This window comes from Galeopterus variegatus, unplaced genomic scaffold, assembly GCF_000696425.1.
Source record: "Galeopterus variegatus unplaced genomic scaffold, G_variegatus-3.0.2 Scaffold1135, whole genome shotgun sequence".
In the NCBI taxonomy this organism is placed as follows: Eukaryota; Metazoa; Chordata; class Mammalia; order Dermoptera; family Cynocephalidae; genus Galeopterus; species Galeopterus variegatus.
The window spans coordinates 241976-254934 of NW_007727246.1; the positions used below are offsets into that span (position 1 = coordinate 241976).

At 34.9% G+C, this 12959-nt stretch overlaps 1 protein-coding gene across 7 annotated transcripts in view; it reads right to left on the minus strand.

Moving 5' to 3' along the window:
• Positions 1-12959, minus strand: part of EZH2 (enhancer of zeste 2 polycomb repressive complex 2 subunit) — a 40035-nt gene that overhangs the window by 21585 nt on the left and 5491 nt on the right. For 2 of the 7 annotated variants that reach the window (XM_008575102.1, XM_008575103.1), the window contains exons 2-6: positions 6469-6585; positions 3196-3316; positions 2240-2380; positions 1194-1296; positions 396-574 (exon numbers count right to left, since the gene is read on the minus strand). In XM_008575102.1, coding sequence (XP_008573324.1) covers positions 396-574; positions 1194-1296; positions 2240-2380; positions 3196-3316; positions 6469-6585 — 661 coding nt within the window. Of the gene's footprint in view, positions 1-395; positions 575-1193; positions 1297-2239; positions 2381-3195; positions 3317-6468; positions 6586-9940; positions 10120-12959 lie in introns of all 7 variants that reach the window. The other 5 variants (XM_008575105.1, XM_008575104.1, XM_008575100.1 and 2 more) reach the window with 4 other exon arrangements.

Here is a 12959-nt window from a genome sequence, read left to right on the forward strand (position 1 = left end):
TAACACTAAATAGAAAAAAAACTTATAGAAACGTCTTTTTAGTCAATTTCTTATTCAACAGAATTTGTTCATCAATATCAGCAATGTTGCTCTGGGCTATCATCTAGTTCATAATAATAGTTTTACTATAAAACAATCCCTTTGTTAGCATTTATGGAAAAAGCACTGACCTATATTCCAAATTAGTGGGAAACAGTAATCCAAATTAAATGCATGCAAAAGATTTCAGAGCAATCCTTACACAACAAAGTAAAAATAACAATACTGGGATTTTAAGATATCTTCCAATTTTAACTACAAGATTAAATGATAAATACTAGTTGTAATAAATGACAGCACATTCCAAGCTGCTTTAAGACATAATTCCACAACAAAGATAGAAAATGAAAACGTACAATAATTGCACTTACGATGTAGGAAGCAGTCATATTTAAAACATCGCCTACAGAAAAGCGTATGAAATGAATGCAAGCTTTGCTCCCTCTGAACAGATTTAGCATTTGGTCCATCTATGTTGGGGGTACATTCAGGAGGAAGTGCGCCTGGGAGCTGCTGCTCAGTGAGTTCTTTATATCTGACATTAACCAAGAAAAAAATATATGTAAACATGAAACAAAAATCACTTTTCTGAACATAAAGTTTCTCAAAGGTTTCCATGTATTACATTTGCTTTTATCTTGCCTAAAACATACTCTTTTTATCTAATAAAGATTGTTGTAGGTTAGGTCTTTTCCTTTGTGTTTAAGGCAAGATAAAACACAAAGGAAAAGACCTAACCTACAACAATCTTTATTTAGATAAAGAACGTATTAAATATGGTATATGATATATCAAGAATAAAATTCATTGATATGACTCAGATATATAAGTGAAAAGGATATTATTATACTAGTTTTAATTAAACATCAACTGGACTAAAAATTCTACCAGTATCCAAAGAAATCTTCCAAAGTGTACTATGTAAATTATGTGTGTGTATAAATGTACTTATATATTTATTCTATCTACAATATAAATGTTTTGTAGTGCAGAGTACCATATATATATATATATATTGCTTCAAGTACCTTGCAAACGCTGTAAACAAATAAGCAGAGTGGCTTATCAGCTACATTAGGTTCCATTTGTAATAAACCAAAATGGTGAGCTACATACCACATAAGGCAAGATTGCCTCAAAAGAACAAATCTTACTTTTCCTTTAGTTCTTCTGCTGTGCCTTTATCTGGAAACATTGAGGAAATGGCTTCGAAAATTTTGTCAGAAGGAAATTTCCGAGGTGGGCGGCTTTCTTTATCTAAACAAGAAAAGATGAGAGGAAAGAAAGAGTGGAAGTAAACAAGTTTTCAATCTTTCATTTTCTACACACAACTACATAACAAAGCTGATTTTCTAAGAAATCATCAACTTTGTGTTTCAGTGACTTCTAACATATTTTTCTTGTCTGTGGAATGCTTGTAGGTCAAACGCAAAATTCAAACTCAAACATAAGAAGTTTTAAGAGGACTGGGAAACCGAAAACCTAGTTCTAAACCTGGGTATTGTGACTGGGGCTGATCACTTGATTATCTGAGTCTGTTTCCTTCTCTGTAAAATAAAGAAGCTGAATTAGGTGATCACTAAAGCGCCTATTCATTTAAAAAAAAAAATTACAGTTCTCTGAAATGGCAGTTTTCCCCCCAAGTTCTTCTATGCTGCCTGAATATGAGCTATCTCAGGACCAACTATTTTTCTGGTAAGCCATAACTACTGTAAGAAGTCAGTTAGACCTGGGTGATCATAGGGTTCTGGGTTCTGTTACTTTCCAATAGAGTCATCTCATATAAGTTACTTAGTCTCTCTAAATCTATCCTCTCAAATATAAAATGGATCTGATAATAATATCAGTTTTGCTGAGCTGTTATAAAGATTAAGATAGCTGGTGCATATGAAGTAATTAGCACACAGTCTGAACACAGTGAATGATCGATATGTTATGTATTATAATAATTATAATGATTGCCCAGTGAAAAGCCCCCCAAGAAGATGATGTTCTTTCGCTAGCCAAAGGAAAAAGATACTCAAGTGGAGGAGGAAATGTTGCAAATACCACTCTAATTTTGATCATGCCACTATCGATGTGATTTTTAACAAACAAACAAAAAAAAAAGAAGGAACTAAGTTCTACTTTTACTCTATGGTTTTTAAAAGAATGCTATAATGGCTACACAAAAACCTAAAATCAGACATATCAGACATACCATCTCGGTGATCCTCCATATCTTTCTGTTTTTCTTCTCTTTCATCAGGATCATCTCCGTCGTCATCATCGTCATCATCGTTGTATTGACCAAGAGCATTCACCAACTCCACAAAGATTTCATCATTTATAAACCCACATTCTGAAATTCAGCAAGTTGAAAGTTATAAATACACAGGGGAAAGTAGTAATGACAAAAGTTTATGCAGGCTTTTTGTATTAACACTCTAACATTATTATTAAAATGAGGGGGGAGATAAGATCATTTTCAGGACTTGCCTTCAGCAAAGTTAGGAAGCAGAACTTATCTTCAGTACCTGTCACATTCTCTTGAATCACTCCCTCCCCTAAAGGTTCCAGTGCACAGTACTAACCTAATCCTCTGGGATCTAATTGTGGCTTTAGCCTCCTCCCAAACAATGCATCTGTCCTTTACCTGCTCACTTCAGACCCTGCTTTCCACTAATGATGATATTACAAATATTACCCTCCTTTCAGACACTTTAACAGGGCCTCCTGGACACAAAAACTATAGCCGGATTCTAATGATCAAGTTTCAGGTACCGGAGAAGCTAATAGGGAAAGTATTTTTGAGCAGTCAGGCCTTTTAGAGCCACATAAGCAGAGCCTCAATCCTAATTATTTTTACTACTAAAGAATCTTAAAATCTACATACACTCAAACATTTCTATTTAATTTACATGTTAATACCATTATGATTTATGTTATAACTAACCATGGATAATTATCAGGTGGCAAACATGATTACCCAACTTAAAAATAGTTAGGAAAAATATTGAAAATTTCTGGCTTGTGAGCCTGGACCAGTCCTTCACAGTCTAGTGCAAAACTTAACTTTAATAGTAAAAAAAAAAATTTCATATCTTAGGTTTAATAAACCAAAGTATCTGTCAATTCTTTAACCTTTTCTTCCAAGAGAATAAACATGTGGCTTACCTCTATCACCATGTACTTTTCCATCATAATTTTTTATTAGTTCTTCAATGAACGTGCCATCCTGATCTAAAACTTCATCACCCATATAAGGAATGTTATGTAAAACAGTTTCATCTTCCACCTAAAAGTAAAAAAATATATTTTAAAAGCAGGCTTATCTAAGTATCAAAATATTTTTAAAAAGTCAATGTGAGATAACTAAAATACATTTTTCCCCCCATAACTAGATATCTTTACCTAGTTCTTCAGATTTAAAGTAGTCAAACAACAAACCCTAAAAGGAGCTATCAAGGAATAAAATACCCTCTCACCAGTAATTGTACCTGAGAAAAACTGCTAACAGGAAAAAAGTTTTTTAAGAAATAAATACTGTACTTTTCTTAATCTAACATGCCATCAATCATTAAACTTTACCATTATTTTATGTGCCTCTAAGAAAGGAAAAAACACTGCAGATTACAGTTAGACATCATCAGTTTTAAAATACCTTCCTATTTTTTTATTAGCATATTATTACAAATCATAATTATTCTTTATGCCCCTTACCTGACCAATCACTCCCAAACCCCCCTCCCTCCCTGAGACACCTTCCTATTTCACATGTTAAAATTGTGAGCAGGGTCGGGGGAGAGGCATGTCTTAGAACTGATGAAATATGGTTTATCAAAATCAACTATAAATATCTATACACCAAAAAACTACCACAATAAATCAAATTTCTAAACTTCACTTGATGATCAAGTTATTAAGACATTCAATATAATAAAATTGTAGGGATGTAAAATAGAATTGGTGGTCCATTAAAATTTATGCCAAAAGGATTTAAGCTTATATATAAAATAAGAACATTCTACAATAACAAAATATTTCAATATTTAGATGAATGAGATGTGTATCAAAGTTGATAGTGCTAATAAAAAGATGACAGATGGGTTTATGTCAAGGTTTGGAAGACAATAGGGAAGAGAAAGGGTGCCAGCTTCGCAAGGAAGAATTAATCAAAGTAAAGTTCAGAGAGAATGGAGTACTTAAGAATACAAGGGACTTATGGCTGGCCAGTAAGCTGAGCTGATCAGAGTGTGGTGTTATAACACTAAGGTCAAGGATTCAATTCCTGTAACAGCCAGCCACAAAAAAAAATAGATAGAAAGATAGATAGACAGAATACAAGGGACAGAAAGCTGACATTCATGGGAGGAAGAGAATTTTCAATAAAGAATAAAAATGATAGTTGGGCCGGCCCGGTGGCGCACTGCTATAGTGCGCTGCTTGGGAAGCGCAGTGGCGCTCCCACCGAGGGTTCGGATCCCGCATGCGGACCGGCAGCTCACTGGCTGAGCGAGGGGCGGGAGCAACACCGAGGGTTGCGATCCCGTGGCCGGTCCCGGTACGGGCGCGACACTGAGGGTTGCGATCCGTTGCCGGTCACGAAAAAAGACAAAAAAAAAGGAAAAAAAAAAAAAAAGAATAAAAATGATAGTAATTGTAGATGGAGACTGGACAATTCTGAACTACATGTTTAGAGACTAATTCAAAGTGAGGATGGGTCGATGTCTTATAAGGCCTTTGAATGGGTTATTAGCTAAAAACAGAATTTTAGAAAGATTATTTTGATAAAAAGAATGAAAAGGCTAAGGCTGACTGGGAGAACACGGCAGCTATTTAAAGCGTGAGATGGTATAGGCTAGGACCAGAACTGTAATCATAATCAACAGGGAAGAATGCACTGGGAAAAGCCAAGAAATACCCAGGTGACTCAAGCAGTACCAGGCAGAAAATATAAAGAAAAGGAAAAAAAATTCAAATGATCTCTAGGTAACAAATTTAGGATAACTGGCAGAGTTCATAAAAATAGTAGTACCTTAGACAAACAAGGGGAAATTAGGAGAAAAGAAGAATATGGGGTATTAAATGAAAATTTGATCTTAATGTATTGATCTATTCAGATTTAAGCTTATGTACATACTAGAGTCCTGTTTTCGTCTCATCTCACTTGTGGCTAATCCCATTTAAACTACAAGTTTATTTCTTTGGATATAAACCAAAACTAATGACATTTGGCTATTTTCTCATCCCAACTTTATCAACATAACCCTTGCTCCCCAAAATATATCCTAGCCATTATAAAGTCTGCCTAATCTGCTTTGGTTGGTGACCAGCAAAACCCACGATGATTCCAAGAGACGTAACATTTAAAGTTGTCAATAAATACTTTAAACACTCTCTCTCTCAGAATTTCAGTCTGTGAAAATATGAAACCTCCCATAAGGTCTTGCAATATGATTCTCATGGTTCTCAAAGTAAATGTTTTTTAATAAAGCCTTTAATACACAAATTTATGCAATTGCAGAAGAGTAGCTGAAGTTTACCTTTGACCCTGCATTGTAAAAAGTATAACAGAAAAGTCACTAAAAACATTAGAATCATCTTTTTTAATATAGTAAGCAATTCTCTAAAGCAGGTTAATCAACATAACATTTTATTAGCCTCTCCACTTTATATATCAAGTAATAAAACTATCCAAGTCAAGAATACATACTTGAATTTCTCTTCTGTTCCACCCTCCTTCACTCTACTTCTATAAAGAATTAAATACCAGCACTTTATTATAAAAGCTATTGGGCCAGTGTTATCTGTGGAAATATGTTTAAGCCTATGCTTTTTTTTTTTTTTCCTTTTTTTTGTGACGGGCAACAGATTGCAACCCTCAGTGTCGCGCCCATACCGGACCAGGACCGGCAACGGGATCGCAACCCTCGGTGTTGCGCCCGCACCTCGCTCAGCCAGTGAGTGGCCGGTCTGTATGTGGGATCCGAACCCTCAGTGGGAGCACCGCCGCACTCCCAAGCGGCGCACTGTAGCAGTGCGCCACCAGGCCGGCCCGTAAGCCTGTGCTTTATAAGACCTGAGAATATTTCATAGTGCACATTATCACTTAATTACATGCTGCCTAAAATTGTTTTAAGAACGAGTTCTCAATTAATGAAAACTGAAAGTCAGACTGAGATTATATATGACTTCTTCAAGGATAAGAACTATAAGCTTCATTTCTTAAATGTTTTTAATCCTAGGTATGATTTTTGATTAACACTTTTCCTTTGGAGAAAACAGGAAAAGAACAGCACTGCAAAGGCTTTAAACAAAACTACAATAATCAATTTTTTAAAATCACGCCAAGTACTAACATTCTGATAGCTTTTTAAACTTATATCTTGATTCACCTTGACAAGAAAATTATCTATGCTTTTTGAGGAAGATACATTATGTACGTACCATAAAGTTCTGCTGTAGGGGAGACCAAGAATACATTATGGGTACTGAAGCAACTGCATTCAGAGTCTTCAGTGGGATGACTTGTGTTGGAAAATCCAAGTCACTGGTCACTGAACACTAAAACAGAAAAGATAAAATTGACTCAAGTGTAGGACAACCTTAAGCCACAGTCATCATATTGTCAAGAAGTGCTGCCTACTTAAATAATTTTGAAAAGAAAGTTTCTTTACCTAGGCGAGTAAAGTTCATGAAAACCAAAGAAGAATCTTTTCTCTTTTTTACCTAGGGTGGAAAAAATTCTGTAGATTTTGCAAATTTTCAAAACTCTCCAACCTTCCCCATACTTACCAATATCAATAATAATCAAAAATTATATTTATGTTGGCCTCAGCAATTTATGTTAGCCTTTGCTCCATGCTTTCACTATAATTTACCCAGCTCATGCTTAATTTCTCTTATATCCCAACCACACAGAATACCAAATATGTCACTTAAATCTTACTTAATAAGATAACTTGTTAGGTTAGCCTTTATCTTTATCTTCCCTTTTAAAAAACCAAGTGTCATTTGCTGATATTATCAGATAATATACAAATGTTAAGGGTAATGGATTTGAGTTTTAATCACAACAAAATGGATTCAAATCAATTCTGCAAAAGTAATCTTTAAATTAATAATAATAATAGCTAATAGTAAGTACCCTGTATGTGCTAGGCACTATTTTAAATACATTACATATCTTACCATATTTAGTCCTCATTACAACATTGTAAGATGGGTATTATTCTTAGCCCCCATGATACAGGTGAGAAAACTACAGTAAAGAAAGGTAACTTGCCCAAGGTCATACAATAGATAGGGCTAGAATTTAAACCCCAAAAGTCTGACCCATGAGTTCCTCCTCTTACCCACTACACTTTATTGCCAGAATAACATATTTCTAAAATGTTTAAATGCATAGAGACCCTTGAAGTACCGTATTTCATACAATCTATAATGATATCAATTTCAAGGCACACCATTATCTTCTGTATCACTAAGGAAAAAATGTTGCCACTTAAACTATGATATAATGCTTTCTTATCACAATGACTCTAAGATGCCTGTTGGTTTCAGATGTTAAAATGTTAAGAACTTTGCATCTTTGATTCTATGAAATATGGTAAAAACCTATGCCCAAATAACCACAGCACTTTCCATCCTGTCTAGGAATCCAGCTTTTCTTAAAGAATACTATTACCCAATTATCAGGCCTCGAGAGCCTTCTCAAAAACACCCTGGACATATATTCATAATCTACCATCAATGAAAACAGAGCAAAAAGAATTGTAGTAGTAAAATAAACCAAAAAATCATATATATACATATACGTATTAAATGTTTGATTTTTATTTAAGATGTGTTAAAAAAAACAGCAGGATTAGGCCTAGTGAAATCAGAGTAGAAATCTTTGGCACACAGGCCACACCTGGCCCTTAGCATCACATCAGGCCAGTGGGATAATCTCACAATCATCACAGTCACTGCAGCACAAAAATAATTCCTTCCTTAGTGGAAGTGAAGGTCTAAGGATAGAGTAGTTAGGAAGAACTGTGACAATGATTAATCCATTAATTTGCTTTCCGAAAAGGCAAAGATAAAGATAATACTAGAAAGCTCATAACTCAAGTAAATAAGAAAGTGTGAACAGTTTACTTTAAATACTTCAGAATCCACAATCTTTCCCTTTTCCGCTATTTGGCTTCAGATTCAATCCTTCATCCATCCATCCATAAGGCAGTAATAATAGCAAGTTAACATTTATTGAGCACGTACTATGTTGCAGGCACTGTGCTAAGTGCTTATATACATTGTCTTAATTATTCCTCATTGCAACCTTATGATGTAGGTAGTTTTAGCATCACAGCTTCACCAATGAGACTGAGGTACAGAGAAGTTAAATAATTTGCCTAGTCAGTAAAGTAGTAAATTATGAAACCAGGATTAAAACCTAAGTCTAACTGCAACACCCAAGAGCTTAATTACTGTGCCGTAGTTCTTACCCTTGAGATGCTCACAGGGTAAAATAATTACAGCCATGCAATATCTGCTATATAAAATAGAGACATATGACAATGTTATAGGGGCATCTCTTCCTCCAACTTCCTGTTATTCCTATTACCACCAAGTCTTCTTTACTTCTTTCTACTTAATGGGGTAAATTTAGGGGAAAGGGTTGGTTATAATTACTAAATATTATATAGTCCAGTGATTTTAAATACAAAATGATTTTCATTTCTTAAAAAAAAAGTTTTTGGTTTTTGTTTTACCTATAGTGGGGATAAATGAACTCTGGCTTTAATTCTGAAGATGAGTCACCTTTTAAGTTTAAAGGGGAGCAGGTTGCCTCTCCAACTCAAGTAATTGACCTGTTTTAACATCTAAGTCCAAAGTCACACATAATGTTAAACAGTTGAATATTCTTTTCAACTACTAGACAGGTGTAAGCTTTGCTTCATCTATCGCTTTGGCCATGTAGAAAATGCCCTGAGTATACTGAATGACGACAGCTGATCTTTCCAGTGATCAAAAAGAACTTGTAGAAACAGAGACAATAAGAAGGCACAGGCTGTAGCACTAAGTACTACTTCCAATCCTGTACTTTTGTCATACTCCCAATACCTCATCATCTCAATTCTGAGTTCCAAGAGTCTCCAAGGGACAGGAAGTAAGCTCTCTGAGGGCAAAAGCAACTGAGGCTAAGTGTGCTTTTACCATCCATCTTGAAACATATTTGAAACATTCAGCACAGTGTCTAAAAATAAGTAGGCACTCAAAAAATGTTTCTGGAATGAACAGACTGCATTTGCTGATTTTCCTTAATGGAGACTTCAACTTCCATTTCTGTTTAAAGCCAAGAGAGCACCTATTCAGAAAACTGACAGTCTAACCCCCACCTCATTATCTTTTAGTATCGCTAGGACCCCGTCCCATTCTTTAACTATTAACCTTAACTAATAACCATATTTCTTTCATTTATGAAGTAATATTAAAATGCAAAAGAATTTGCTGGTAAAACAAGTCTGGGAATTCTTATTTATTAACTTATAGGAAAATTACTCAAAAATCCCAGTTACTTACCAGCAACTATTTTTTTCTTTGAAAATGTATCATCCTTGACAGTTTACATAATTAAGTCTCATATCACTCAGAGCAGTGAAAAGAATTTTGACCTCATGGGTCTCCACAGCATTTTACCTGATCAGAGTCATGTGTCCTGGACTCAGAAACTCACTAGGAGACCTGTATCAACAAATTAAATTCTCTAATTCTAGTTCCATCTTGAGGATCACACAAGGAAATTATTACAGATGATTCATCATCAATGATAAAGAAAGAAAAAAACTGGATTAGTTATCAAGGATGCTACATTTTCAGAGAAACACAGCTTACTGTTAAGTAACCAGGTTCCTCTGAGGATGGATAGACTTACATCAACCAGCTGGTACATTAGGCGACTGTGTGGCTGGACCACTGGGAGCTGGAGAGGGAAGTCAAGCCAAAAATAGTAGTTGTAGGAGTACACAACCAAACTGAGACTCTTGGCAGAAGGCTGGTTCCAAGTAAAAACTGTGTTATGGAAAATCGTAGAGGGAAGAGCAGGTGAATGGCCTGCAGGGAACGGAAAGAAATTAACACACCCTACTATGTGCCAAGCACTGTGCTAGAGACTTAACCAAAGTTAACTTCTTTAAAATTCAAAACTACCCTGTGAAGTAGGTATGACTCCCCATTTTACAGCAGGACATCCCAAAGACCAATAGCTATAGCCATCCTGCCTCTGAATAATCTTCAACACAAGAAGACTTCTGTACAGTAGGGAGAATATACAGTAAGTTAGCCAAGTAAAAATGTTCTTGGACACTGGTTGGTTCATTTAATTCACTCCAGAGACACAGTAAACTGTTGACGTTGTCTAACATCATTTTGCCTTTCCACATGAGAACAATGAGGAAGGTGCAGGAAGGTCATCACCCCAGCAGAGAAAAGGTCAGGAGAAAGCAGCTGCCACCAGCTCTACAGAAAAGCTTAGGATGATTTCTGAAACTACCCTATATTCTTCAGGGTTTGAGGTAAGAAAAGATAATACACCTAAGTTTTAAATTAGCCAGACCTTCTGGTGAAAAAGACAGCATATATAATTTAAAATCAAGACTACTTTTATGTGAAGGAAGTACTGGAAAAAAAACTGAAATGAGGTAAATATCAAATTTGGATAAAGTTAAAAGGTGCTCAATCATAGGAGTTCATAACCAGGTTTAGAAGGCAAAAGAGAGGGGTGATTGAGGAGAGTCTTGAAAACAATGAGTGGCTCAAACAGGAGAAGGGCAGAAATAAAAATGGGGATTAAAAATCCTGTTAAGATCTTGAGATAGATGCATTTAATGAAAGCAACTAATCAAGGATGCTGGAGGTAAGAAATGAAAAAAAGTGGTTCATAACAGACTGTAAATTATTTCCATTTTGTTGTTTAATATTTGTTACAGAGCCATTACAGGGGAAGAACCTCTACCCTGCAAAATAAGGCTATTTGCTTCTGAGTTCACTTTTATCTGTGTCAGTTATGCTTTGGGGGATGGGTTGAAGTAGGGAGGAACATAAATAGCATTTAACACAGAACATATAATATTTGGAATACAATTTCAGGAAATTTAGATCCTTAAGGCTCTCTCCTACATCCTAGCTTCAGAAGCCTGGCCCTGAATAAAAGGTATCATAAACATACAAACCTAGTTAATCCTAGGTTAAAACCCAATGCCGACTGGGTCTGAAGAGAGCTGTTAGGGTAAATCATCCCCTCATTATCTGCAGATTTGCAAAAAACTCCAGTTTTGCTAAAATACTGGAGATCAGAAACAGAACAATAGTCACAGGACATAAGCTGGTAAAACTAAAAATATTTTTAAAAAAGCACATGAAGCAGGTAAACCAGATCCATGCTGCACTGACTATATACAACTCAAGTATCTAATTCAAGAATAGCCCTATGAGTAGAAAATAAAATAACTTCTGTCATTGGAAAAACAAAACAAAAACTAAGAAATAGAACAAAGAATATTATATAAGTCATGGTTTCCATAAGCTGTGGCTGCAAAATCATTCTAAAGCCTAAGCTTAAATGAGTGGATTTGGGGATTATTATTATAGAGTAGTAGAGGTACCAGTTAAAAATGAATAGGCAAGACTGTCACAGGCTGTGGTCTCTGAGGGAAGATGCTCAAAGTCCTTGCTCAGGTGGCAGACTTGCTCAAGAGATCTCCAATCAGGTAGGTGGATTCTGTTCATCTCCAAAAATAGATTTATAACTGCCCCTCAACTGTTCACCAATTATTCAGTAAATAGAACAAAATTAAAATCCAAATCCCCCACTCACTCTTTATACCAAAGGAAATTCCTGATGGATTAAATTACGTTAGAATATTAAAAAGAAAACAAAGAAATAAGGAAAGATGTGTAGATGATTTATAATCTTGAAGTGAGAAAAGACTTTCTAAGACTTTAAGAAACACAAAAATAAAAAGAACCATATAACCAAAATATAGCAGAAATAACATCAAAATAGGAAAAAATATCTACAAAACAGATGATAAAAAACAATATTTATAATACACAAAAAAGTCCTTATAAATCATAAGGCCCAACCTAATTTTAAAAGAGCCAAATCATAATAGCCAATCACAAAAGAAATACAAACAGACAATAACTGATACTCAAACTCACTGAATTATTAAAGACAAACTGCAATAAATTGTAACAATTTTTTACCTATCAGACTGTTAAAGATTAAAAAGATTAATAATACTTTGTGTTGGGCATATAGGTAAATACACACTTCCATAGACAGCTGGTGGGAGTGTAATGTAAAATTTTTGAGGGGGTGTTTGATAATATCTGTTAAAATTTGAAATAGGCATATGGTTTTGGTCTAGTAATCCTACTTCTAGGAACCTTTCTTACAAAATTACTCAAAAGATGCAAAGATGGATATGAAGGATATTTACTACAGCATTAATTACAAAAGTAAAAAATAAAAAACCTAAATGTACATCAATTAAGAATAAGGCAATAAATTATGGTATTTCCATAGTATCACACACACTATGAATTTTTAAAGAGAATGAAGAAGATCTGGACAGAGATTGTAAATGATGGCCCTAAATGACAGGCATTTACTATCTGGCCAGTAATTTTCCAAAATAAAATACATATCACTGACATGGTAGTCTACATAGAAAAAGAAAAATCTGAAAGAATAAAGGCTGGGGTTTGGATTACAGGGACTTTTGCCTTCTGTTTTATATATTACTTTTACACAAAGTTTCATTAACCCAATAGATATTCACATTAACTACTATAAAACTGCTTCATCAGTTGTCAGGGTAGCTAGCTTGTGAAATTTGCCAAAAATGTTACTCAAGTATATTCTATGGTGGGATTGGGGGGGGGAGGGG